The 26,596-nt window shown below is 43.3% G+C and overlaps 2 protein-coding genes across 4 annotated transcripts in view; one reads left to right on the top strand and one right to left on the bottom strand.

Moving 5' to 3' along the window:
- LOC105473037 (polyunsaturated fatty acid (12S)/(13S)-lipoxygenase, epidermal-type-like) overlaps nt 1-19,578 on the bottom strand; it is an 85,184-nt gene extending 65,606 nt beyond the window's left edge. For both annotated transcript variants that reach the window (XM_071082249.1, XM_071082252.1), the window contains exon 1: nt 19,505-19,578. The gene's annotated coding sequence lies outside the window, so the exon portion shown is untranslated. The remainder of the gene's footprint in view (nt 1-19,504) is intronic.
- LOC105472919 (tektin 1) lies at nt 7-25,850 on the top strand. Of its 2 annotated transcripts, none has more exons than XM_011726525.2 (8): nt 7-129; nt 1,379-1,602; nt 12,400-12,565; nt 15,768-15,896; nt 16,431-16,574; nt 18,673-18,895; nt 24,880-25,076; nt 25,597-25,850. In XM_011726525.2, the coding sequence occupies exons 2-8, from the start codon at nt 1,413-1,415 to the stop codon at nt 25,802-25,804; spliced, it is 1,257 nt and encodes a 418-aa protein (XP_011724827.2). In that variant the 5' UTR covers nt 7-129; nt 1,379-1,412; the 3' UTR covers nt 25,805-25,850. The 2 variants fall into 2 exon arrangements, with proteins under 2 accessions (XP_011724827.2, XP_011724837.2); XM_011726535.3 differs by having other exon boundaries at nt 38-129; nt 1,443-1,602.
- Nucleotides 25,851-26,596: the final 746 nt, after the last annotated feature.

The following is a 26,596-nucleotide window of genomic DNA, read 5'->3' as shown; positions in this document are numbered from 1 at the left end:
TGGCAACGCGTCACTTGTTGTCATGGAGACCGCGATGTTTACCTCTCTGTTCTGCAAGAGCTGGAAGCTCCATTTAGGGTAAGGAGGCTCCCATCCCGAGCTTGCGAAGTGGTTCTGTGTGGCGCTGAGGTAAGTAAACCTTGACCCTACCCCACCGACCCCCACCCGCAACCCTCCCCGCCTAACCAAATCCTCATGGCGTGGGGATGAGCCCTAATTTAGGTCCCCACCTCTCTGGGGACTACTCAGACTTATCCAGGAGTCTTGGGTTAAATGCTGGGCTCCACACTCAGATAAATTTGGTAGAAGTCATAAAAGGGACTGGACTAGGAAGAAATGGAGAAACTCCATGTTGTCTGAGGGGGCTGGGTGGGCTGCGGTTCTCAGCCTGGTCAAGATCTGACTCTAGTTTCATCCTTACATATGTGAAGGCTTCAGAGATCCAGAGGCCCCTAAAAGCAGCGGCTCAGACTTTGAGGTAGAGTTGGAATTGGGGGCAGATTTCAGCCCTATCTGAGGAAGACAGTTCTCACGGTCCATCAGAGTTGTATGGAGATGAAGTGGGTAATTTTAGTGTTTCCATTGCCGACAGCTTCTGCCAGCTGGCTTCCCCTGTGTTGTTCCCCTTCCTGTCCTCTCCTTTCCTTTGTCCTGGAAGTTTTTAGATTCTTTTACGTGTTGAACAGGTTCGATACCCAGTTGTCAGTTTACACGTCACATTTCTTCTTCTTCTTCCTCTTCCTCTTCTTCTTCTTCCTCCTCCTCCTCTTCCTCCTTCTCCTCCTCCTCCTTCTCTTTCTCCTCCTCCTTCTCTTTCTCCTCCTCCTCCTTCTCCTCCTCCTCCTCTTTCTCCTCCTACTCTTCCTCCTCCTCCTCCTCTTCTTCTTCTTCTTCTTCTTCTTCTTCTTCTTCTTCTTCTTCTTCTTCTTCTTCTTCTTCTTCTTCTTCTTCTGCTTCTTCTTCTTCCTCTTCCTCTTCCTCTTCCTCTTCTTCTTCCTCTTCTTCTCCTAGAAAACATGTCTGGGTTCATCTGTTTGGCAGAACATTACTCCACGACCTCGCAATTCTAATGTTGAGCTAAAGCAGTCAGATACAAAATAATACACACAGTATGATTCCATTTATGTTAAATTCAAAAACAGCAAAACGAATTTGTAGTGTTAAAAGTCAGGATACTGGTTACCCTGAGGGGCTTGAGGTGGAGTTACTGGGAAGAGGTTAGAGATGCTGGTAATGCTTGTTTCTTGGTTTGGGTGCCAGCTACACAGGTGGATTCATTTTGTGTACAGATCATGATTTATTCAACTTTCCATATGTATGTCATGCTTTAATAAAAATTGACATAAAAAGGACAAATTGCTTTCATTTAATCTAAAAGAGTCTACCTCTGATCCGGACTTTGGAAACCTCAAATGGCTAAACTATTACAACCTCCGCCCAAGTTCCTGCCCTCAGAGTGGCACATAGCTAACAAAAACCAGTACCACAGAGCAGATGCCCAAAGGTCCCGATCGGAACGCCTGGTCGCAGAAAGCCAGAGGCTTGTGGATGAAATTGGAAAGACTACAAGAAAATCTCAAAGTGATGTGAACAAGAAACTAGGTAAGAAAACATGCTTGGCATATTCGCGAACATGCTAGGATGAGGCTGATGAGCTTAGCTATAGTGTCATGTTCAGGTGTGGCAACGTATTATTCTTGAGTATTAGAGAAAATCGAGTGTATTCCCCAGATTCTATGTTTAAGTTCACTGCCCTAAGATAGACACAAGGTAACCCAGTCTGATTTTCAGCCACCCATCATTCATTTATTTGTTGATTTGATGCACAGTTATTGAGCATCTATGGGCATCTATATACTACACATGAGGCATATCACAGGGAATGATCAGAATCTCTGCTTTGTAGGGGCTTTTAGCTTGAAGAGGATAAAGACAAAAAAATTAATCATCAGAATACAGTCAGCACTTCGTATCCATGGGTTCAGCCAATTGTAGGTCCAAAATACTTAGGAAAAAAACCAATAAAAGATAACAATACAACAATTAAAAATACATATAGAAACAATACAGTTCAACAACTATTTACATAGTGTTTGCATTGTATTAGGTATTATAAGTAAGCTGGAGATGATTTAAAGTATACTGGCTGGGTGTGGTAGCAGCTGCTGGGAGTCCTAGCTACTTGGAGGGCTGAGGCAGTAGGATCGCGTGAGTCCAGCAGTTAGAGCCCACCCTGGGTGATACAGCAAGACCCTGTTTCTTAAAAAAAATAGAAAAAGAAAAGAAGAAAGAAAGAGAGAAAGAGAGAAAGAAAGGAAGAAAGGAAGGAAGGAAGGAAGGAAGGAAGGAAGGGAGGGAGGGATGGAGGGAGAGAGAGAGAGAGAGAGAGAGAGAGAGAGAGAAAGAAAGAAAGAAAGAAAGAAAGAAAGAAAGAAAAAGAAAGAAGGAAGAAAGAAGGAAAAGAGAAAAGGAAAGTACATGGGAGGATGTGCATAGGTTAAATGCAAACACTACACCATTTTGTATAAAAGACTTGAGCATCCATGGATTTTGGTATCTGTCAGGGACTCTGGAACAAATCCTCCGAGGATACCAAGGGACAATTGTATAACCAGATAGGTGCTGGGGTGGGGGAACAAAGACAGGGGTGGAGTAGACATGAAACACTGGAAAAGTTTTTCTAGAGAAGAACATTTACTTGAGTCTTAAAAGAAGAGTCATTTCCTCTTGACAATTCCTTACTTAAAACAGTACTTATTTATATTTATTTAAATTTCTTGAGACAGAGTCTCGCTGCATCACCCAGGCCAGAGTACAGTGGCACAATCTCAGCTCACTGCAATCTCTGCCTTCCAGGTTCAAGAGCTTCTCCTGCCTCAGCCTCCCGAGTAGCTGGGATTACAGACATACGCCATCACACCTGGCTAATTTTTGTATTTTCAGTACAGATGGAGTTTCACCATGTTGGCCAGGCTGGTCTTGAACTCCTGACCTCAGGTGATCCACCTGCCTCGGCCTCCCAAAGTGCTGGGATTACAGGCGCGAGCCACTGTACCTGGCCTAACACAGTATTTAAAAGGTAATGTTCTTTAGCAAAGATCTCAGGAAAGCACATTAAAACAAAAGATAGTGTCCTTAAATAATCAAAACAAAAATAAACATAAAACAAAACAAACAACCAATATCTCATAAATGCCAAAAAGGGATTAACCAGGGGTCACCAACTCAACTATCTACAGGGACCAAGCAGGTAGCATAGGGGTTGGGTGTAAGGCATTAGGGTTTAGTAGAGACTGTGGGGACCTGGAGAACATGTGCCCCATCTAAGGAGGAAGGTACTACTCGATTTCAACCCATTTCTTCCAAGAAAGAACATGGGCCCAGTGTTGCCTAATTGTTGGATTTTTTTTTTTTTTCAAGAAAATCTGGAAAGCTGGAATTTATTCACGTTTTCAATGTTGGTAACTGATTTAATTTATTTATAACACTGGGCCAGCTGTACAAACACATTTGTGGATCAAACCTGGTCTGAGGACTGTAGTTTCTAATTTCCAATAAACTAAACTTTCATTCAGGTCAGCAGTGTTAGATGTTAGGCTCTCCTTATAGGTTGACCCTTACATTGATACCACCCTGCAGATAGGCCTGTTCTAAATAATTGTGCAAATAGATAGGTGTTAAAAATGAGAAGGCACCTGGGTGTGGTGGCTCAGGCCTATAATTCCAGCACTTTGGGAGGATGAGGTGGGCAGATCACGAGGTCAGGAGATCGAGCCCATCCTGGCTAACACAGTGAAACCCTGTCTCTACTAAAAATACAAAAAATGTATCGGGTGTGGTGGCACGCATCTGTAGTCCCAGCTACTCAGGAGGCTGAGGCAGGAGAATCGTTTGAACCCAGGAGATGGAGGTTGCAGTGAGCCAAGATTGCGCCACTGCACTCCAGCCTGGGTGACAGAGCGAGACTCTGTCTCAAAAGAAAAAAGAGAAGGCATTATTCATTTTTACAATACTGTGTTTCAGTATATATGGGAAAAAGTGAACCTTCATTGATTCATTGAATCATTTTAAAAATTAGCCATTAGGCATTAAAAAATCAAATACATAGGAATGAATCTAGCAAAAGATGTGCAAGTGTTTTGCACTGAAAAATCACTTTTGCAAGAAATTAAAGAAACTCTTAGTAAATGCAGGGATTTATGAGTTAATGAATTGGAAAGCCTAGTATTTAAAAGTGTTGATTCCCTTCAAAAATTAATCTATAGATTCAATGCAGTGCTAATGCAAATCTCAGCAGGTTTTATGGTGAAATTGGCAAACTGCTTCTAAAATTCATATGGAAATGCAAAGCATCAAGAATAGGAACTAGGCTGGGTGCAGTGGCTCATGCCTGTAATCCCAGCACTTTGGGGGGCTGAGGCAGGTGGATCACCTGAGGTCAGGAGTTTGAGACCAGCCTGACCAACATGGCGAAACCCTGTCTCTACTAAAAGTATAAAAGAAGTAGCTGGGCATGGTGGCGTGCACCTGTAATCCCAGCTACTCAGGAGGCTGAGGCAGGAGAATCGCTTGAACCCGGCAGGCAGGCGGAGGTTGCAGTGAGCCAAGATCGTGCCACTGCACTCCAGCCTGGCCGACAAGAGCAAGAAGCCATCTCAAAAGAAAGAAAATAAAAAAATAGGCACAACTATCTTAAAGAAGAACACAGTTGGAAGACTTCTACCATAGGTACTGAGAGCTGTGACAAAGCTATGGCAACTGAGACAGCAAAGTATAAGTGGGGAGAGACCTGTTGACCAATGAAACATGACAGAGTCCACAAACAAACCCACACACATTCATCTGAGTATGACAAAGCAACACTACAGTGTAATGGGAAAAGGAGAGCCTTTTCTAATTGGCCAATTAGATATTCATATAAAACAATGACATTCTGGCTGGGCGCAGTGGCTCATGCCTGTAATCCCAGCGCTTTGGGAGGCCAAGGCGGGAGGATCACGAGGTCAGGAGATCGAGACCATCCTGGCTAACACGGTGAAACCCCGTCTCTACTAAAAATACAAAAAATTAGCCGGGCGTGGTGGCAGGCGCCTGTAGTCCCAGCTACTCTGGAGGCTGAGGCAGGAGAATGGCGTGAACCTGGGAGGCGGAGGTTGCAGTGAACCGAGATCGCGCCACTGCACTCCAGCCTGGGCGACAGAGCGAGACTCCATCTCAAAAAAAAAAAAAAAGATATTCCAACCCCTACCTCGTATTTTCTTTCTATCTATCTATCTATCTATCTATCTATCTATCTATCTATCTATCTATCTATCATCTATCTATCTATCTGCAAATCTAAGTGGAGTGCATATCTAAACGGGAAAGGTGAAACAGTCATCACTTAGGGGAGAATATCTTTATGATCTTTATGACTTGGAGAAGGCAAAGATTTCTTATTCTTTTTTTTTTTTTTTTTTTGAGACGGAGTCTTGCTCCGTCGCCCAGGCTGGAGTGCAGTGGCGGGATCTCGGCTCACTGCAAGCTCCGCCTCCCGGGTTCACGCCATTCTCCTGCCTCAGCCTCCTGAGTAGCTGGGACTACAGGCGCCCACAACCGCGCCCGGCTAATTTTTTTGTATTTTTAGTAGAGACGGGGTTTCACCGTGGTCTCGATCTCCTGACCTTGTGATCCGCCCGCCTCGGCCTCCCAAAGTGCTGGGATTACAGGCGTGAGCCACCGCGCCCGGTCGATTTCTTATTCTTAAGCAGGACTGAAAAGAGCCATTCATAGAAAAGAAAAATAATAAATTGAACTATATTAAAATGAAGAACTTTTGTTTAACAAAAACACCTCATCAAAAGGCTAAACAGCAATCTAAAGAGTACGAGAAGATATTTGCAATATATGTATCTGACAAATCCATATCCAGAATATATAAAGAACTTTTAAGAATACAAAAGAAAAAGACAGATAACTCAATAAACAAATGGACAAAACCTTAACAGACGCCTTACAAGTGAGGACATTCAAACAGCCGATGAACATGTGAAGAAGTGCTCTAGTTTTATGAGTCATCAGGGACATACAAATTAAAATCAAGTTGAGATGCCATTATACAGCCATGGAATGGCTACAATTAAAAAGAAGGAAGAGAACAAGAAGAAAGGAGAGGGAAGAGGATGTGGAACAACTGGTACTGTCACACTCTGCTGGTGGAAATATAAATTGCTATAATCACTTTGGAAAGCTTTGGCAGTATTGACTATAGTTGAAGATATGCCTACTTTTCACCTGGTTATTCTACCTTTAGAGTTTTATCATACAGGAATATATGTTTACCAAATATATATGCTGCAATGGCCAAAGGAGTGCCATTTGTAATGGCCCCAAACTAAAACTACCCACATGCTCATCAACAGTAGGATGGATAAATCTGCTACACTTTACAGTAAAGAGAATGAGTGGTCTACAGCTATACACAACACTACAGATGACTCTTACAAACTTAGTAAGATGTTGAGTGAAATAAATGACACACAGATGAGTACGTGCTGTATTATTCTATTTATGTAAAATAAAGCAAACCAAATAAAAGGGAAAAGTTAATCTATACTGTTAGAAGTCTACCTTGGTGTGTGGCATGATAGGAACTGGAAGGGGTCATGAGAGACCTCCTAGGATGCCAGTTATATTCTGTTTCTTGAGTTGGGTCTGTGTTATACGTGTGTGTTCACTATGAAAATGCATTGAATTTTATGATTTTATAATATGTGTACTCCTCTATAGGTTTTTGATATTTCAGTAAAAAGTTAAAAATAACTTGCAAGTACCTGTGCTGGTGCTGATGATACAGATACACCAGACTGGTGCTTGCCCTTGGGGAGCTTGCAGTCTGAAAGTAGAGATGAGTCCAGTACAGGATACCCAGGATACGGTGTGATTCATCCCATAAGTGGCACCAATAAAGCACCTTCAGATTGGAGGAGAGGGCAAATCACTTCCAACTGGTCACATCCAATGACTACTCAATTTCCCAATCTAACACTCACTTAGTGTTCATCCAACTTGACCTCTCTACAATACTGGATGCTCAAAACAGGATGCGTCCAGTTACTTTTAGAATTCTATGGCACAAATTTTTCCTGATTCACTTCCTTTCTCTCTGGCCATTTATTCCTCTTCTCTGTTGTTGATGCTTCTTTCTCCATTCATTTCCTATTGGTGTTCTTTAGTGTTTTGTTCTTGGTCTTCTAAGCTTTTTCTTCTCTTCCCTCTATGCAATCTCTCTTGATGACCTCATTAGAAATTTTATCACTAATTTCTTTGTGTTATTGGTTTGCAAATAGAAATCTTCAACTCTAATTTCTCATGAGAACTTTTTGGGGAAATAGAGAACTACTTGCTATATATTGCCACCTAGATTCCTTCAGGCACCTCAAAATAAGTATATCCCAAGATGAACTCATGACTGTCCTTCAAAACTTGCTTCTGCTTCTGTAGTTCCCTATCCTGGTTAATGGGACCAGAGCTCATTCATTCATTCATTCATCCTTCAAATAGGTCTGACCCTGTGCTAGATGCTTAGGAGTATAAAATTGAAAAAGACTGATACATTCTACTATGCAAGAGAGACAAAACACAAGTAAAAAGACAAGTAACTAAAATTATTTTAAGTTGCTGGCCTAGACGAAGGCAATGACAGTAAAGATGGAGAGAAAAGGTGCTGGATAATATGTATGTTGGATTTATGAATGAATTTTAACAACAGAAGTCAAGGAGATAGCTTGGACAAAATAATAAAGGCAGGATGAGTGTGACATTTATGGGGAATGAGTAGAGAGGTCCAAGTTGATGTATAGAGTATGTGAGGAAGAGCAGCATGATGAAGATGAGAGGGAGATGAGGCAGGGCCAAGCCTGAGGAAGACCTTGAATTTGGAAGGTTCAGTTCAGTGGGTAGCCTGTTAGAATTTAAGAGGTAACGCTAGAAATCTGGAAGTAATCACATAAAGATGGGTAAGGGGAGCCATAAGTGTAGATTAAATTACCCAAAGAATGTATTGAAAGAGAAGAAAAAGGCACATGAGTTGAAGAGGACCAAGAGAAGAGCTGAGGAACAGAAGTTCAGGTGGAAGAACAAAAAGATGAAACCAAGGTTATGAAAGCCAAAAGATGAGGTTTCACAGGCAAGGAAGTCTTCTATTGTATCAGTGGTTGTCTAATGTCAAAGAGGCTGAGAGCTGAGCCAAAATAAATTTGGACTGGTGACTTGAAGATTGGTGACCGTTGAGATAAGAGATGTCCAGTAGAGTAGTGGAGGGTACACAGTGGAGGTGAAAATCAGTTACAAGGTGTCAATGGGAGGACGCCAATCTATGTGGTGGATTGAGCACATGCATTTGTCTTCTCTTCCTTTTAGAATTGCAACAAAATAGCAGTAAAGAATTAATAACAGTAAAGCTAACAAATAATAATAAAGCTATGCCCCAAGCATGAGAGAGATTGAGACACACACACACACGCGCACACACACACAGAGTTAAAGAGGAAGCAACAGTAAACAAACGATGAAATCAAGATTTTAGAAAGCAAAGGTCAACTGGTAACAGACCTAGGGACTGCAGAAAGTCAGGGTGGGTAGAGAACAATAAGAAGCCAGTTGATTCGTGCTACAGAAATCTTGCAGTGCTCAAAACTGGATGCGTCCAGTTACTTCTGAAGCTGAAGGGTCAGGATAGAACCAGAAACAAGATTGGTTGAAAGTCTTTAAAAAGAACTTCCTCTTCACTCCGGCTCTCCCTCACTCCAGTAGAAGGTTAAAGGTTAAAGGGTTCAATGAACGTCTACTTAGTGATTCATTCATTCCTATGTCTACATAGTAATTCTTCCAGCTGGTTCCTAGGACACTGGTAGCCAGGTTTCTACCCTCAGGAAGGAGACTGGAGGACTTCTCTGCAGAGAAAGTAGAAAGTAACCGGCCCAAAAGGAAAGATCTGTAGATATTAACATTTGAGGATTCTCCAGCAAGTTGCCAGGGTCTCACCTGATCACTCTGTACAGTAAACCATTCTGGTTGACAAGCACTGTCCCTGTAGACAGCATTTCCAGGTAGCACTTTAGCATCTCGGTCTAAATCAGATGATCACCAAATAATCGAGGAAAGCCCCTAACATGGCAGACACCAAAACAAATAATAAAAGACACAGAAACTCAGCAGACAGACAGTGCATAGAGAAAAAGAAGAAATATACTATCAAATCCATCAAGAATTTAGAGAAGAGATTGCGTCCTTGGGATGTGCAGAGGAGTCTTTAAAACAGATAACATTTGGAGAACAAGCGTTCTTAGAAATTAAGAATATAAGAGCAGGAAAATCTTAGAAATCAAAAGAAGTGTTGAGAATCTCCAGAAAGTGGGAAAAAAGGACAACAACAACAACAAAAAAACAGCAAGGAAAAGACAAGAAAATTAGAGGCTCAATCTGGGAGGCTTAATAACTAATAGGAGTTTCAGAAAGAGTACATAGAGAAAATGGAGAAGATATGGTGGCTCATACCTGGAATCCCAGCACTTTGGGAAGCCAAGATGGGAAGATCAATTGAGACCAGGAGTTTCCGATCAGCCTTGGCAACATAGAGAGACCTTTGCCTCCACAAAAATAAGAAAACTAGGTGGGTGTGGTGGTGTGTACCTGTAGTCTCAGCTACCCAGGAGGCTGAGGTGGGAGGATCTCTTGAGCCCAGGAATTCAAAGTTACAGTGAGCTATGATTGCACCACTGACTCCAGCCTGGGTGATGGAGTGAGATCCTGTATCTAAAAAGAAGAAGATGAGGAAGCAGGGTCCTAGGCCTGGCCCAGGAAACCATTTTTTTCTCCTAGGCCTCTGGGTCTGTGATGAGAAGGGCTGCTGTGAAGATCTCTGACATGCCCTGGAGACATTTTGCCCACTGTCTTGGCAATTAGCATTCAGCTTCTTGTTACTTATGCAAATTTCTGCAGCTGGCTTCAATTCCTCCCCTCAAAATGGGTTTTTCTTTTCTACCACATGATCAGGCTGCAAATTATTTAAACCTTTATGCTCTGCTTCCCTTTTAAAGTTCCAATTTCAGATTATCTCTCTCAAATTCAAAGTTCCACAGATCTCTAGGGCAGGGGCAAAATGCTGCCAGTCTCTTTGTTAAAGCATAAGAAGAGTGAACTTTGCTCCAGTTCCCAATAAGTTCCTCATCTCCATCTGAGACTACCTGAACCGGACTTCATTTTCCATATCACTGTCAACATTTTGATTAAAACCATTCAACAAGTCTCTAGGAAGTTCCAGACTTTCCCACAACTTTCTGTCTTCTTCTGAGCTCTCCACACTGTTCCAACCTCTGCCTGTTACCCAGCTCCAAAGTCACTACCACATTTCCAGGTTATCTTTATAGCAGTGCCTCACTTCCAGTACCAATTCTCTGTATCACTCCATTTTCACGCTGCTATAAAGAAATACCGGGAGACTGGGTAATTTATAAAGGAAAGAAGTTTAATTGACCCACAGTTCCACATGGCTAGGGAGACCTCAGGAAACTTACAATCATGGTGGAAGGGGAAGAGAAAACAAGGACCTTCTTCACATGGTGGCAGGAGAGAGAAGAGAAAGTGAAAGGGGAAGAGACCCTTATAAAACTATCAGATCTCAGGAGAGCTCACTCACTATCAGGAGAACAGCATGGGGGAAACTGCCCCAATGATTCATTTACCTCCCACCCGGTCCCTCCCTCAACAGGTGGGGATTACAGCTCGAGATGAGATTTGGGTGCAGACGCAGAGCCAAACCATATCAAAGGGTATGTCTGGCATGTGGCACAACAATTAAATAAGTTTGACACCAGTGTGAAATTTCAGGACACTAGGAAAATGGAAAGATGACTAAAATTTTTCAGAGTGCAAAAAACAGGTCACATACAAAGAATCAGGAATCACAATGGCATCAGACTTCTCAACAGAAACTCCGGAAATTAGAAGGAAATAGAGGGACACAGTCACAATTCTAAATAAAAAAGAGTTACGAACTGTAACTCAGGGCACAGCCAAATAGAATGAAATGGTGAGGGTAGAATAAAGACATTTGCAGACTTGCAGGTTTTCAAAAACTTTACCTCATGTGCATCCATTTCTTAGGAAGTTACTGAAGGATATGCGTTAGCATACTGAGAGAGTAAATCAAGGAAGAGGAAGAAAACAATCCAGGAAACGGGACAGCAACACAAGAAGAAGGAAGGGGATTCCTGGAAGCAAAGTCATAGGATGATAGCTACACAGCAAACTAGAGAGGAACCAATCCAGCAGAAGATTGCAGCAGGAGAAGATGCTCTAGGAGAGACGTCTCCAAGGAAGAAAGAAAACTGATAGCTTACTTGATGGGTTGGAATATATTAAAGGCATATTGAGAAAAAGTTAATAATATAAAGAAAGTGAAGCAACCACTATGCTACCCATTTTGCTATCTCATAACGTCATGTTGTAAACCTCAAATATATACAATAACATTTTTTTTAAAAAACAGGGTCAGTTTATGGAAGTGGAAACTGACACTACAATACAAGCAGTACATTATGACTTTTAAGATCCAAATGCCGAACTACTCATTATCAGTTAAATATATATAACATATAGTTTTCCTAGTATAGTCATTTTTTACTTATAGTGCCTAATAAATCTGCCTTTAATTATCATTTAAAAAAGAAAGTGAAGCAAAAATGCCATTTTAACCCCTCCCCAAAACAGCAAATTTTATAAGAAAAGAAATGTATCACAGTGTATGATAGGGCTCAGGTATAAATAACATTTACATATTTATAAAATGTAAATAAACAATAAGTTTACTTATGTATTGTTTAACAAAATGGTGATACAACTATATTGGGAGATGGAAGTATGTCGTGTGAGTTGGTTAAGAGCAAATCATTATCTTTCATCCTAGGAAATCAACATATAATATCAAAACTGATCATGAGTGAATAGCAGTATAAGCAAATGTCAGAAGAAGTGATAAGCGTGTTTAAAGTGGCTGCCCCCAGAAGGTGGGCATGGGTGGGGACAGGTCAGAGAGTTTCAACTCTTTGTGATACTATTTGACTTTTCAAACAACACACATTTATATCTTTGATAAAATTAAAAGTTATTAAAAACAGTAGGCACCAAAGAACTAGTGAGCGTAGAATGACACATTTGATGTGGACTGTAAGAAAATATATCTTCCTTTCCTTCCTGCAAATAAACATTTAGAAAGATGAAAAGATGCCCCAAGCAGCACAGTGCTAAGAGGAAAAGAGCATATCACAGGTAGTTTTACAACAGTCCTCAAGTTGCTAATTCAAATGTTAGCTACCTTGGGATAGATTAACCCTGGTGTAACTTCCCTGTGTGCTTCAGAACAGAGACTCGAGGAAGTCCGGTTCTGGAAGAAGGAGTTAGATGACAAACTTGAGCAGCTTGTGAATGTAACCGATGATCTACTCCTATATAAGATCAGATTGGAAAAAGCCCTGGAGTGCTTGAAAGAGCCTTTGCACATTACTGAGACGTGCCTGGCATACAGGTAGGAGCGAAGATCCTTCAAATGATTCACGTGTTGTGACAAATGAGATGCTGGGTAGTAAATGCTGGCTGTGCGCGATCGTGAGTTAGAAATGGCAACTGAGCAGGTGTTCTTTTAGAGCCTGAAGTTATCCCGGCATGCCCCTGGTGCTGGACAGGGCAAGGGGCACTGGACTTAGTTCATGCCTCAACTCTGCTCTTGAGTAACTCAACTCAAATATATGTTAGGACTAGGTTTGGCTGTGGGTAGCAGAAAACTCTAAAATGACATTGAATTTCAAGAAAACGATTTCTTTCTCTCTTACATTTAGAGTCTAGAGATAGTCAGTCCAGGGTTGGAGTGGTGGGCCACAGTTTTAGGGTTCCAGGCTTTGTCTATCTTGTTGTTCTACTGCACATGGCTTTCACTCTTAATGTTACCTCATGGTTTAAGATGGCAGCTGGAGCTCCAGCCATTGTGTCTACATTCCAGCAAGTAGGAGTAAGTGGGGTCTGACATTCATCATTTCTATTTGCATCCTGTTGACTAGAACTTAATCACATGGCCACACCAACAGAAGCTGCGAAATGATTGGCTTTACTTTGGGCAGCCAGGTGCTCAGCTAAAATTCCAGGGGTTCTGTTGCCAAGGAAGAAGGTGAGAACAGGCAGTACAGCTCCCGGGGGACAGTATGTCTCTCCCATGCTGAGCCACACGGAAGCACTTTGTAATCCAGACAGCACTATATGAAGGTGCTTTTAATTAGTGTTTCCCTCCTCTAAATCCAGTGAGTAGAATGATCCTTTCTACTCTGGGGTGATGCTGGTTTCCGGACCTGGGTCCTGCCGCAGCCCTAGCTGGAGTGTCCTAACACGTCTTCATGCTGTTAGCATAGTCCCCTATAATCTAGTGCACCCTCCACGCCGGCTGTTCAGTGAACTTTTCCAAATGCAGATTTTTTTCAGGTCACCGCCATGCTTAGAATCCTTCAAACCCCAATGATGTCAAGATAAATTTTAAGCTTCTTAGCTTAGCAAACCAAGGTTCATCACGATAGAGCCCCCAGTGACCTCTCTGGGTCCGTATCTCGTCCCCAATAGCAGGATGTGCTTAGGTGTGGGGAGCTCCTTGCAGTTTCTCAAATGCACCATGCCGCTGTCTTCCTGGAAAGCCCTGTTCCTTCCGTAAGCTTAACTAGGACCCTTTGCAGGAACCAGACAGCAGTCTCCCCAGCCAGATTTAGAAAGTCTATGCAGCAAAGAGAAATAGCAGCTCATCAAAGAGCTCAACACCCAGTTGGCCCAAGTCTAAGCCTAAAGATAATGATAACATAGAGGCTGCTAGGTTTACTGAGCATATACTATGTGCCAGGTACTGTAGCTTATGCTTTTACAGCTAATTCGTACTGTGCCACAATCCTATGAAGTACTAATAATGATCCCTATTTTATAGAAAAGGAAACCAAGGCACAGGTAGGTTACATAGTGGCTAAGGGCACGCAACTAGTGAGAAGGGGAACCTCCTTTCCAAGGTTGAAAAAGAGCAAAACGTCGTGCAGCAGGGTCAGTTTGGGAGGAGGACGGCATCATGACTAGAAGCACAAGTGATACACAGTTCCGTGACACTGGGTAGGTCACTTAATCTCTCTGAAACTCAGTTTCCCCATCAGTACCTGAAAGGGCTAAGAAAGAATGTTTATATATAAAAAGCTTAGCACAATGCCTGTCACAGAGTAAATGCTCACTGGCGGAGGCAATATTACTATTGGTGTTATTACTATTAATAGTTATTATTACTATAAAATGTCTTTTTTTTTTGAGACAGAGTTTCGCTCTTGTTGCCCAGGCTGGAGTGCAATGGCGCAATCTCGGCTCACTGAAACCTCCACCTCCTGGGTTCAAGTGATTCTCCTGCCTCAGCCTCCTGAGTAGTTGGGATAACAGGCATGCACCACCACTCACGGCTAATTTTGTATTTGTAGTGGATTCAGGGTTTCTCCATGTTGGTCAGGCTGGTCTCGAACTCCCGACCTCAGGTGATCCACCTGCCTCAGCCTCTCAAAGTGCTGGGATTACAGGTGTGAGCCACTGTGCCCACCCTAAAACATCTTTCTATATTCAATTGTTTGTCTAAACATTGAATGAGGATCAAGGAAGGAAACAGGTCTTTGAATTTATTATTATTATTTTAAACTTTCTTCTTCTTGGGAAAAAAGATCCATTTGGTTGCAAATCAAAATCACAATGAGATATCATCTCATGCTGGTTAGAATGGCAATCATTAAAAAGTCAGGAAACAACAGATGCTGGAGAGGATATGGAGAAATACGAACACTTTTACACAGTTGGTGGGAGTGTAAATGAGTTCAACCATTGTGGAAGACAGTGTGGCGATTCCTCAGGGATCTAGAACTAGAATTACCATTTGACCCAGCAGTCCCATTACTAGGTAAATGCCCAAAGGATTATAAATCATTCTACTATAAAGACATATGCACACGTTTGTTTATTGCAGCACTATTCACAATAGCAAAGACTTGGAACCAACCCAAATGTCCATCAATGATAGACTGGATAAAGAAAATGTGGCACATATACACCATGGAATACTATGCAGCCATAAAAAAGGATGAGTTCATGTCCTTTGCAGGAACATGGATGCAGCTGGAAACCATCATTCTGAGCAAACTATCACAAGGACAGAAAACCAAACACTGCATGTTCTCACTCATAGGTGGGAACTAAACAATGAGAACACTTGGACACAGGGCGGGGAACATCACACAATGGGGCCTGTCATGGAGTGGGGGGAGGGGGGAGGGATAGCATTAGGAGATATACCTCATGTAAATGATGAGTTAATGGGTGCAGCACACCAACATGGCACATGCATACATATGTAACAAACCTGCACGTTGTGCACACGTACCCTAGAACTTAAAGTATAATTTTTAAAAATGCAAAGAAAAGAAAAAGAGAGGAAAAAGTCCATTTGGCATGTTTCAGACCAAGTGACCAGTCATCAATCAATTTTTCTTCCTTGTGTTTGGATATTTTGAAGTCACATAGATACCAACGAATACCTGTCACCCACTGCCTCATCAGATGGATCGGGTGACACTCAAATCAGTTGTTCAGGTAGTTCTGAGTGTGCAGACATTAGCCAGTGTTGAGTCACCTCGTGTTGCACGTGTTGGCTGACTGGCTGCCTTTCCCCCTGCCAGGGAGAAGCGCGTTGGCATTGACCTGGTGCACGACACAGTGGAGCATGAGCTGATAAAGGAGGCTGAGATCATCCGGGGCATTATGGCTCTGCTGGCCCGCACCTTGGAGGAGGCTTCCGAGCAGATTCGGTATGACTCTTCGGCCTGCCCTCCACATCTCCACTGGGAATTTTGAGAAGAGGCAGTGTCCACAAAAGCTGGGCTTCATGGCACAGACAGAAAGGGGTTCAACACTCCCACTCCCACTTTGTGTCCCCAGATCGCCCCAGCACTCAGGGTAAGAGCTGGCCACATCCCTCATACATGGCAGCCGCCCTCTGGTAAGGGTGGGGCTGGAGCTGGATTTCACCCTGGTTATAAACTGGAGGGCGCTGGAGCCCACTGGCGAGGCTGACCCCTCACACACAGGAGGCTGCAGTGGTGACAGTGGAAAGTGCCACAGTAGAAGGGGGATCTCTAAGTCCACGTTTGGTCATGTTGATTTGTCACCGGGCATCAAATGGTGTATGAGTGAGTGTTGGGGTGATGGGAGTTGGGGTGGGGCAGTACCATCATCCTGCATCAGACCTAGCTGCAGCTTCACTTTCCAGGACCTCCCCAAGGACCTGTGGGTGCCACCTGGGCACTCCAGAGGCAGAAACCCAGTTTACTTTCTCCCTTCAGGATGAACCGCTCTGCCAAGTACAATCTTGAGAAGGATTTGAAGGACAAGTTTGTGGCCCTGACCATAGATGATATCTGCTTCTCGCTCAACAACAACTCACCAAACATCAGATATTCTGAGAACGCCGTGAGGATTGAGCCAAAGTGAGTGAGCCTTGCCGTCTTCCTCCCTGCTGGTGATGTCCCAGTGCTTCTCAGACAGGCAAGACCTAGTGACTCGTCCTTGCAGCTGGCTGAGAGCTTGGAGGTGGTGGGCTTGGGGAAAGGCGGTGTTGAATGGTGACCTTGACATTGGGCCCAGAGGCTCCCGATCCTCCAGGTTAGGCCCACTAAGAAAGTCTGAGATAAAACCTTTAAACCTTTAAAGACTAAAACAATTTATTCCTTTATCTATACATCTTAACAAGTAAAAGAATCTAAAAATGTATAAAGAGCAAGTGAATTTTTCTCCTTTCCATTTTTTTTTTCTTTTCTTTTTTTTTGAGATGAAGTCTCGCTCTGTCTCCCAGGCTGGAGTGCAGTGGCGCGATCTCGGCTCGCTGCAAGCTCCGCCTCCTGGGTTCATGCCATTCTCCTGCCTCAGCCTCCCGAGTAGGTGGGACTACAGGTGCCCGCCACCATGCCCGGCTAATTTTTTGTATTTTTTAGTAGAGATGGAGTTTCACTGTGTTAGCCAGGATAGTCTCGATCTCCTGACCTCGTGATCTGCCCACCTCAGCCTCCCAAAGTGCTGGGATTACAGGCGTGAGCCACCGCGCCCGGCCTTCCCTTTCCATTTTTACATCCACTGAGATAACTGGTGTTAGCTGCATGTTCATACAAACATATGTACATATGCACTCATACACATACGGTAAACTTTGTTTAGTTTATAAAAATGAGATTATACTATGTACCTTTTCTGTGACATCTAATTTGCATTTTTCAGTTAACATTATATCACAGCCTAACTCACTCTAATTTTTAAAACCTTCTTTTTGAAATAAAACATACATATAGAAAAGTGCACAAGTTTGAAGCATTCTCGTTGTGTTAGTTATCTTTTGCTGTATAATAAATTATCCCAAAACTTTGCAGCTTAAGACTATAAACATGTATTATTTCATGGTTCCTGTGGGTGGGGAAGCCAGGCCCAGGCTCAATGTCTTCTGAGGTTGTAGTCAAGCCAGCTGCTAGGGTTGCAGTCCATCTGAAGGCTTGACCCAGATGGGGTCCAATTCTGACCTGATTGTGGGTGATGGTGGGCCTTGATTCCTTGCCTTGTGAATTTCACCATGGGGATGTCTCATGACATGGCAACTGGTTTCTCCCATAATGAGTGATCAGAGAGAGAGAGAGAGAGAGAGAGAAAGAGAGAGAGAGAGAGAGAGAGAAAACCGATGACAGAAGCCACAGTCTTTTTATATCCTAATCCCAGAAGTGACAACCTTCTATTTGTGAGAGGCAAGTCAATAAATTCATACCATATTCAAGGCGAGGGGATTACACAAAGGCATGAACACCAGGAGGGGGGATCACTAAGGGCCATCTCAGAGGCTGCCTCTAATCACAAACTGAACAAGCCTCATATCACCACCAGGTCAAGAAAGAAAACATTATCACCATCCCTATCATCCTATCCTCTTCCAATCAATAGTTCCTCCCTCCATCCTGAAGGTAATAATGTTCCTGACTTCTAATAGGGTGGTTTTGCCTGCTTTTCATTAAACAGCATTATATGCTAGGGTTGTGTGTGTGTGTGTGTGTCTGGTTTCTTCCAATTAACATTATTGTGAAGTGTCGTTCCAGAAGACAGTTCCTCTTCAAACTAGTAATTTATTCACTTGTTTATTTCAATCTGTATAGATGGATGGTTTCTGTTTTTTTCAGTGTATTATAATCTGTTACATTAGTATTTATTTTGATGCTCAAATTATCTCTAGCTGAGCGATCTCACCCAAGTTACTTCATTTTTCTGAGCTCAGTTCCCCTCATCTGTAAAATGGGGATTAGAAAAGTTAGCTCACTTGGCCATCATTAGGATTAAATGAGATAATGTCTATAAGGTGCCAGCCCAATGCCAGAGTAGGGAGGTTGCCCAAAGGGACAGCTATTGATACTGACAGACCACTATTTGCTCTGCCTAGAGATAGTGAAACGTTCTAAGTGCTTCTGATGAGAGGTAGGTGTAGCTCATCCCTCTTCCCCAAGCCCCTTCCCCACCCCAAATATGCTGTGAATGAAAGTGTGGGGTCTGTTTCAGCTCCGTGAGTCTGGAAGACTGGTTGGACTTCTCCAGCACCAATGTGGAGAAGGCTGACAAGCAGCGGAACAACTCTCTGACGCTGAAAGCCCTGGTGGATCGAATCCTGTCCCAGACAGCCAATGATCTGCGCAAGCAGTGTGATGTGGTAGACACGGCATTCAAGAATGGGCTGAAGGATACCAAGGATGCCAGGGACAAGCTGGCTGTTCATTTGGCCAAGGTGAGGTCCCTTGAGGGAGCATGGAAGAAGAGCAGATTCAGGAGGTTTCACCATGGAAAACAAGAATGCCCCCTGGGCCTGACCGCTAGAATTCTGGGCTTGGGATATTGGGTTAACTCGTGGGTAGAGGTCATTCCTATCTCTCCAGCTTAGCGGCAGGCTTTGCATTTTTGGGGACTGGAGTGGGACTTTGCCCCACTCTGGGCCTCCATTTTCACTCACTGCTGCAGAGAACACAAATGCAGAGGACAGAACCCTGAGGCTTAGGGGCTGGCTGCAGCTTTGTGCCTGGCTGTCTTCCCACTCCAGTTGCCATTCCTCCATATGTGAAATATAGAAATGGACGACATGCTCTCACGTGTCCTTTAGGGCTCTGAAGCTACAGGAGTCAATGAAGTCAGTTTCTCCAAACCTGGTTGTAGCTTTAGGACTCTAGCCAGTCGTTCCTCCTGGTTATCCAGTGTTGTGCTGGTAAACTGTCTCTTAGAGGGTGTTTTAGTCCACTTTCACACCACTGGAAAGAGCTCCCCAAGACTGGGTAATTTATATAGGAAAGAGGTTTAATTGACTCACAGTTCCGCATGGCTGGGGAGGCCTCAGGAAACTTACAGTCATGGCAGACGGTGACGGAGAAGCAAGCACTTTCTTCACGAGGCGGCAGGAGACGGAAAGAGTGCAGGGAAAACTGCCACTTTTAAAATCATCAGATCTCGTGAGAACTCCCTCACTGTCATGAGAACAGCATGGGGGAAGCTGCCCCCAGGATCCAATCACCTCCCACCAGATTCCTCCCTCAACATGTGGGGATTACAATTCAAGATGAGATTTGGGTGGCGACACAGAGCCAAACCATATCAGAGGGGTTAGTATTTGTACTGCAAATACAATGTGGGAGCATTTGTACTACACATGTCGGCAAATTCTACGGATTAGGGTCCTTCCTGTAGAATTTGTCGATATCTGTAGTACAAATACTCCCACACTGGTGGACTTCAAGCTACCCATTTCAGCAGGTCACTGGCAGTCCACCCTACACTTTACTGCTGGTGCAGCTGAAACAGAGAGGGGAAGGGCCCCAAGGCGGCAGCGTGGGAGTGGAGCCCAGGCCTTCTCAGGCCCTGAATCCCTGTCCTGTTGCCACATCCTGAACACCCCCTCCCGGAACTCAGAGCCCAGCTGCGGACAAGATTTATTTCTGTGATGTGCAGGAGAAACCAGAATATCATCGAGGGTGAAACTGCAATATTCAGCAAACGGAGAGGTAGACTAGCCTAGTGGAAATTGGTAGATGTCAGAGCCAGACATCTTGAGTTTGAATTGTGGCTTCAACACTTGCCATGGGACCTTAGGGAGACCCTGAAGCCCCCTGCTCTTCTTTTTTTCTTTTTTTCTTTTTCTTTTTTTTTTTTTTTTTAGACGGTCTCGCTCTGTCGCCCAGGCTGGAGTGCAGTGGCCAGATCTTGGCTCACTGCAAGCTCCGCCTCCCGGGTTCACACCATTCTCCTGCCTCAGCCTCCCGAGTAGCTGGGACTATGGTGTCCGTCACCTCGCCCGGCTAATTTTTTGTATTTTTAGTAGGGACGGGGTTTCACCATGTTAGCCAGGATGGTCTTGATCTCCTGACCTCGTGATCCACCCACCTGGGCCTCCCAAAGTGCTGGGATTACAGGCATGAGCCACCGCACCCGGCCAGCCCCCTGTTCTTTAGTTTCCTCCTTGATAAAATGGGAAGAAACTAGTTTTCTCCAGCCAGGGTTAAGTTAGACAACTCATATGAAATATTTAGAACAGTGCCTGGCATGTATACATTTCACACACACACACACAATTCGCATATATGATTAACATATAATATCATACATATAAATAATAAAAATTAGTTGATTGATGATGATGATGTTAGCCAAGGAATACTGCAGAGGCTTCCTGGTGGAATAAGAACTTAGTATAGGCCTTGAAAGACGGATCTGAGATAGGAGAGGAGCGAGGAGGGGAGAGCACTGAGAAGAGAGGAAGAGAAGAGGCTAAGGAGCAGAAACAAAGACACACTGGTAATAAAACAATAAAATAAGATGTCATGGCCGGGCGTGGTGGCTTACGCCTGTAATCCCAGCACTTTGGGAGGCCGAGGTGGGTGGATCACCTGAGAGGTCAGGAGTTCACGACCAGTCTGGGCAACAGGGTGAAACCCCGTCTCTACTAAAAATACAAAAAATTAGCCGGGCATGTTGGTGGGCGCCTGTAATCCCAGCTACTCGGGAGGCTGAGGCAGGAGAATCACTTGAACCCAGGAGACGGAGGTCGCAGTGAGCTGAGATTGCGCTACTGCGCTCCAGCCTAGGCAACAAGAGCGAAACTCCGTCTCAAAAAAAAAAAAATACATAAAAATAAAATAAAATAAGATATCACTGTATGGTGATACACGGTTGGAAAACTGTCAAGTTATAAACATGTCACTGTGATTTATAGTGCTCTGGGCAACAGTGCAAAGCCATGAGAACATCACATACAGTGTGTCACCATGACTTAACTCTGCCATGGCAGTTCAGAAGCAATAATAAATAAATGAATAAGCATGGCTGTGTTTCAATACAGCTTTATTGATGGGCATTAAAAATTAATTTTATGTAATTTTCACATGACAATATTCTGCTTTTGTTTTTCTCCCCAGCCATTTAAACATTTAAAAACGCTTAAGACAATGAAAACACAAACCACTCACTGGGAGAAAATATTTGCAAAACACGTATCTGATAAAGGATTATTATCCAAAATATACAAAGAACTCTTAAAATTCAACAATAGGAAAACAGACCAACTAAAACTGAACAAAAGATCTAAACAGACACCTCACCAGTACAGATATACAGAGGGCAAGTAAGCATACGAAAAGATGCTCAACATCCTATGTCATTAGGGAATTGCAAATTAAAGCACCACCTCTGAGCCTACAGAAAATCCAAAACACTGACAACCCCAAATGCTGTTGAGGACGTGGAGCGACAGGAACTCTCATTCATTACTGATGAGAATGCAAAATGGTACAGTCCCTTTGGAAGAGAATGTGGCAGTTTCTGACAAGGTTAAACATATACTCTTAGGATTCAGCGATCTCCTTTCTTGGTATTTACCCAGATGGGCTGAAAACTTATATTCATACAAAAACCTGCATATGAATGTCTACAGCAGCTTTATTCATGATTGCCAAAATTTGCAAGCAGCTAAGATAGGTGAATGGATGGATAAACCGTGGTACATCCAGACAATGAAATATCATTCAGCACTAAAAGGCGTGAGCTATCAAGCCATGAAAAGACAGAGAGGAACTTTAAATGCATATTGCTAAGTGAAAGAAGCCAATCTGAAACTCATACTGTAGGATATGAATCATGATTCCAACTATATGACATTCTGGAAAAGACAAAACTATGGAGATGAAAAAGATCAGCAGTTGTCAGGGTTTGGGTGGGTGGAGGAAGGAAGGAAGGATCAATGGGAGCAGCCCGGGGGGTTTTAGGGCAGCAAAACATATTCTGTATGATATCGTAAAGGTAGATACATGTAGTTATACATCTGTCAAAACCCGTAGAATCGGGTGGGTGCGGTGGCTCATGCCTGTAATCCCAGCACTTTAGGAGGCTGAGGCTGGTGGATCACCTGAGGCCAGAGGTTCAAGACCAGCCTGGCCAACATGGCAAAACCCTGTCTCTACTAAAAATACAAAAATTAGCCAGGTGTGGTGGGGCATGCCTGTAATCCCAGCTATTTGGGAGGTTGAGGCAGGAGAATTGCTTGAACCCAGGAGGCAGAGGTTGCAGTGAGCTGAGATCATGCCATTGCTATCTAGCCTGGGCGACAGTGTGAGACTCCGTCTCAAAAAACAAAACAAAACAAAACAAACAAACAAAACCCATAGAATGTACAACACAAAGAGTGAACCCTAATGTAAACTGTGGACATTAGTTAATAATAATATATCAATGTTGGCTCATCAATTGTATTAATAACAAATGTACCACACTAATGGAAGATGCTAATAATAAGGAAAACCTAGGTAGAGGGGAGAAAGCATATGGGAACTCTACTTTCTGCTCAATTTTTCTTTAAACCTAAAATGGCTCTAAAAAAAATGAAGACTATTACTTAAATAAATTCTTATTTCAGTCTGTACAAAAACAGATTGCAGACTGGATTTAGTTCGTAGGCATTGTTTGCTGATTCTTGATCTCACTCGTAGCAGCAGTAGTTTTATTGTAAGTGTATTGTTATCTGTGTATTTTGGATGGTTAAGGTATTTATAAAATTTAAGAGATTTGGACTGTTTCTTAAAAATTTCTTTAAAATATATAATAATTGTTTTAACCTTATGATTTTAGTTGAAAATTTAAATTTGAAGACAGCATTAGAATGTTTAAGAGAATTTAAAGCATCATCGTTTTTTACTAATTTGTTAGATTGACAAATCTATTTAAGAACTCTAGAGGTCTTATTTGTTAAGATAATTCAAATCTTTTAAAAAGTTATATATCAAATTTATAAATGCTGCTTTAAATAAATATTCAAAGGACTTTAAGTAAGTTTGAAGTGGGAGCAATTATTAGTCAAAATCAGCTTAAAGTAATTGCTAATATCTGCTAAATTTAAAAATAAATAGAACTGGACTTATGAAAAGCTTAAGAAGTGTTTAAAAAGAAGCTTAAGAAAGTCAAGTGCAATTTCTGGACCTCATTGGAATATAATTTGGACAAACCAACTCTACCAAAATATATGAAACAATTGGTGAAATTTCATCACTAAATATTATTATAATATTAAAGAATAAGTCTTTTGTCTCTTTTTTCAGTGTGATAAAGGTATTGTGGTTATGTCAAAAGAAAAAAAGGATCCTTATGCTTAGAAATACACACTCAAATATTTAAGTGAAATATTTAAAAGGAGATAATATCTGGGATTAGTTTTAAAATAACGAAGCTGATGGACAGCAGTATAGATGAAGCACGATTGGCCACATACTGCTCATTGCTCAAACTGATGATGGATACACGAGGTTCTTTAGTCTATCTACCCTAATCTATCTACTTTTGTGTATATTGCAAAAGTAGATGTACAAGCTTTTAAAAAAATGCTTCATGAAGAAATACATTTTAAACCAGTTAAATATTAATTTTGTTAAAACCAAGTAACTTAAAAGTAGTCTTTTTCTTTTCTTTTCTGAGATGGAGTCTCACTCTGTCCCCCAGGCTGGAGTGCAGTGGCGCGATCTCGGCTCACTGCAACCTCCACTTCCCGAGTTCAAGCAATTCTCCTGCCTCAGCCTCCTGAGTAGCTGGGATTACAGGTGTGTGCCATCACGCCCAGCTAATTTTTATATTTTTAGTAGAGATGGGGTTTCACCGTGTTGGCCAGGCTGGTGTCGAACTCCTGACCTCGTGATCCGCCTGCCTCGGCCTCCCAAAGTGCTGGGATTACAGGTGTGAGCCACTGCGCCCGGCCTAAAAGTAGTCTTTTTCTGTGCATAAAGTCACTCACAAAAATAACAACCATACTCAGACCGAACTGCTCCTTCTTTCCCCAGGCTTCCAGAGGACAGAGCTGATGCTAGCAGGATAGGAGTGTAAGGAAATAGGCAGCTTTCTGCTCACGATACAAAGGTACCCTGTACCAAGGCGAGCAGGCAGCTTTGAGCAGCAGTGACATCCCCACGCCAGCCAGGACTTTGCTGAGGGCATTCTTCTGTGGGTAGATGAGGTGACAATGGCCTGTCCTGCCCCTTGAGTCCATAAGGTTCTAAGTCTGGGTGAGTGACCTTGCCCACTAGCAATCACTGCTTTAGGGAAGAGAGATCAGACTTACTCTGGCATGCTACTTAAGAAGAAATTCAAGGTTCCCTCTTCCTAACTTACATGATCACAACGCATCTGCTGTCAGCTGTTGAGTTTTGAGGAGCACAGCTTGGCCTCACCTACTCTAATCCTTTTTGTAAGGTCATGGAAGAGATTGCTTCCCAGGAGAAAAATATTACAGCTCTCGAAAAAGCCATCCTTGACCAAGAAGGGCCAGCCAAGGTGGCTCATACGCGCTTGGAGACCAGGACACACCGGCCGAACGTGGAGCTGTGTCGTGATGTCGCACAGTACAGGCTAATGAAGGAGGTTCAAGAGATCACCCACAACATTGCAAGGTAGGTTAGCAGCCAATGGGCAGAGGGCCTTAGGGTCTTAGTCCCAACCTGGATTTCAAGTAGAGGCTAGGTAGTGACCAGCGGGCTGAATGAAGCCAGCCTGCTCTGTGATGTTTGAGGAATCCCCGCTACAGGGCAGTCTCCACCACCTCCCGCCAAAATTGTTGACGTGGGAAAAATGGATCCCAATACTGAATGATTCTACAGAAGCCCAAATCCAGATGTTTAGGTCAAATCTGCAGTTTTAAACATCAGCATTTCATAAGGTGTCAACGTCATGAATCTGGCCTGTGGCCACCAATTTGAAATCTCTCTCTCTCTTTTTTTTTTTTTTTTCCAGGGCCTTTTCAGTATGCATTTTATTCTAAAATTAATGAGATCTCTGTCTTCATGAGGAGAGAGGAAGGGGAAGAGCACATGTCAATTTGGCTCCTGCACTGAACACTGGGGAACATTCTTTCCCTTGAAAAAGCAATGCATAGAGAGAAATGATTCTCTTCTGTTCTTCCTTTTCTCCCAGATTAAAGGAAACTTTAGCCCAAGCTCAGTCTGAGCTGAAAGGGCTGCATCGCAGACAGCTTGCCCTGCAGGAGGAGATCCAGGTCAAAGAGAACACCATCTATATTGATGAAGTGCTGTGTATGCAGATGAGGAAGTCCATCTCACTTCGGGACGGGGAAGACCAAGGGGTCTGGGCCGGGGGCCTCCGCCCTGATGCTGTCTGCTAATAGTAGGGCTAGTTCCAATTCTCATTAAACCACATCGTAAACAGTAGTTACAGTCGTACCGAGCTCTCATTTCAGGCTGGCGGAGCCTCTAGCCAGCCTGCTGCAACCTCTTGACTGGCATTCCAAGCCCGCTCAGGGGGCTGATTTTGGGACGAGTTTCTTTTCCTATGCTGCTGGTGTGGTGGTTGCCTAACAATTAAAATCCATGTTTTAGCACAGGCCACTCTTACAATATCACAGGACTTGGGGCCCCAGGACAGGGTTTCAAGATATTTCAGTTCAGATTCAATTCAATAAAGTAGTTGGGCTGGATCACCTATGTAGACCATGCCCCTCTTGCTCATGAGATGGGATGCTAACCTTTCTCTTGGCTCTCAAAATTTCTTTTCTCTAGAAAACAATGTGGTGATGGCTGACTTAGACCCCTCTGGCTGGTCCATAGGAAGCTTATTCAAGTCCTACAAAACCTAGGTGAAGAGCAGCAGCCCCCATCGGGAGTCGTCTTGAGCCTGTAGGCACCTCTCTGGGTCTTTCTCCGGAGTAAAATTCGATCTGGGGGCAGGGAATGCAGAGTGGGTGAGCCAGGTTGCTGTTGTCTGGGGTTATGGGGTCATAGGGTGGGGATATCACAGGCTGGAGGAGAGCTCTAAGGGGCACCTGTGGACACGCGTGTCAGTTGTGGGTGGCAGGCGTGGGAGAGGCAGCTGATGGGGGTACACAGCCTGTGTGCCCACCCCAGGAACTGCAGTCTCAGAATTGCCCGCTTGGAAAAGAGGAGGCAAACATTCCCGG

This window comes from Macaca nemestrina, chromosome 17 (assembly GCF_043159975.1).
Source record: "Macaca nemestrina isolate mMacNem1 chromosome 17, mMacNem.hap1, whole genome shotgun sequence".
Lineage (NCBI taxonomy): Eukaryota > Metazoa > Chordata > Mammalia > Primates > Cercopithecidae > Macaca > Macaca nemestrina.
The sequence above is the reverse complement of the archived record's forward strand: the minus strand, read 5'-3'. Positions and strand labels throughout refer to the sequence as shown.

Bases quoted from the DNA above. Each gene is read 5' to 3' on its own strand.
- LOC105472919 (XM_011726525.2), top strand. From the start codon at position 1,413: ATGGCTAAACTATTACAACCTCCGCCCAAGTTCCTGCCCTCAGAGTGG. The intron at 16,575-18,672 runs GTGAGTGAGCCT...GGTCTGTTTCAG, and splicing joins GCCGTGAGGATTGAGCCAAA to CTCCGTGAGTCTGGAAGACT. The intron at 18,896-24,879 runs GTGAGGTCCCTT...CCTTTTTGTAAG, and splicing joins TGGCTGTTCATTTGGCCAAG to GTCATGGAAGAGATTGCTTC.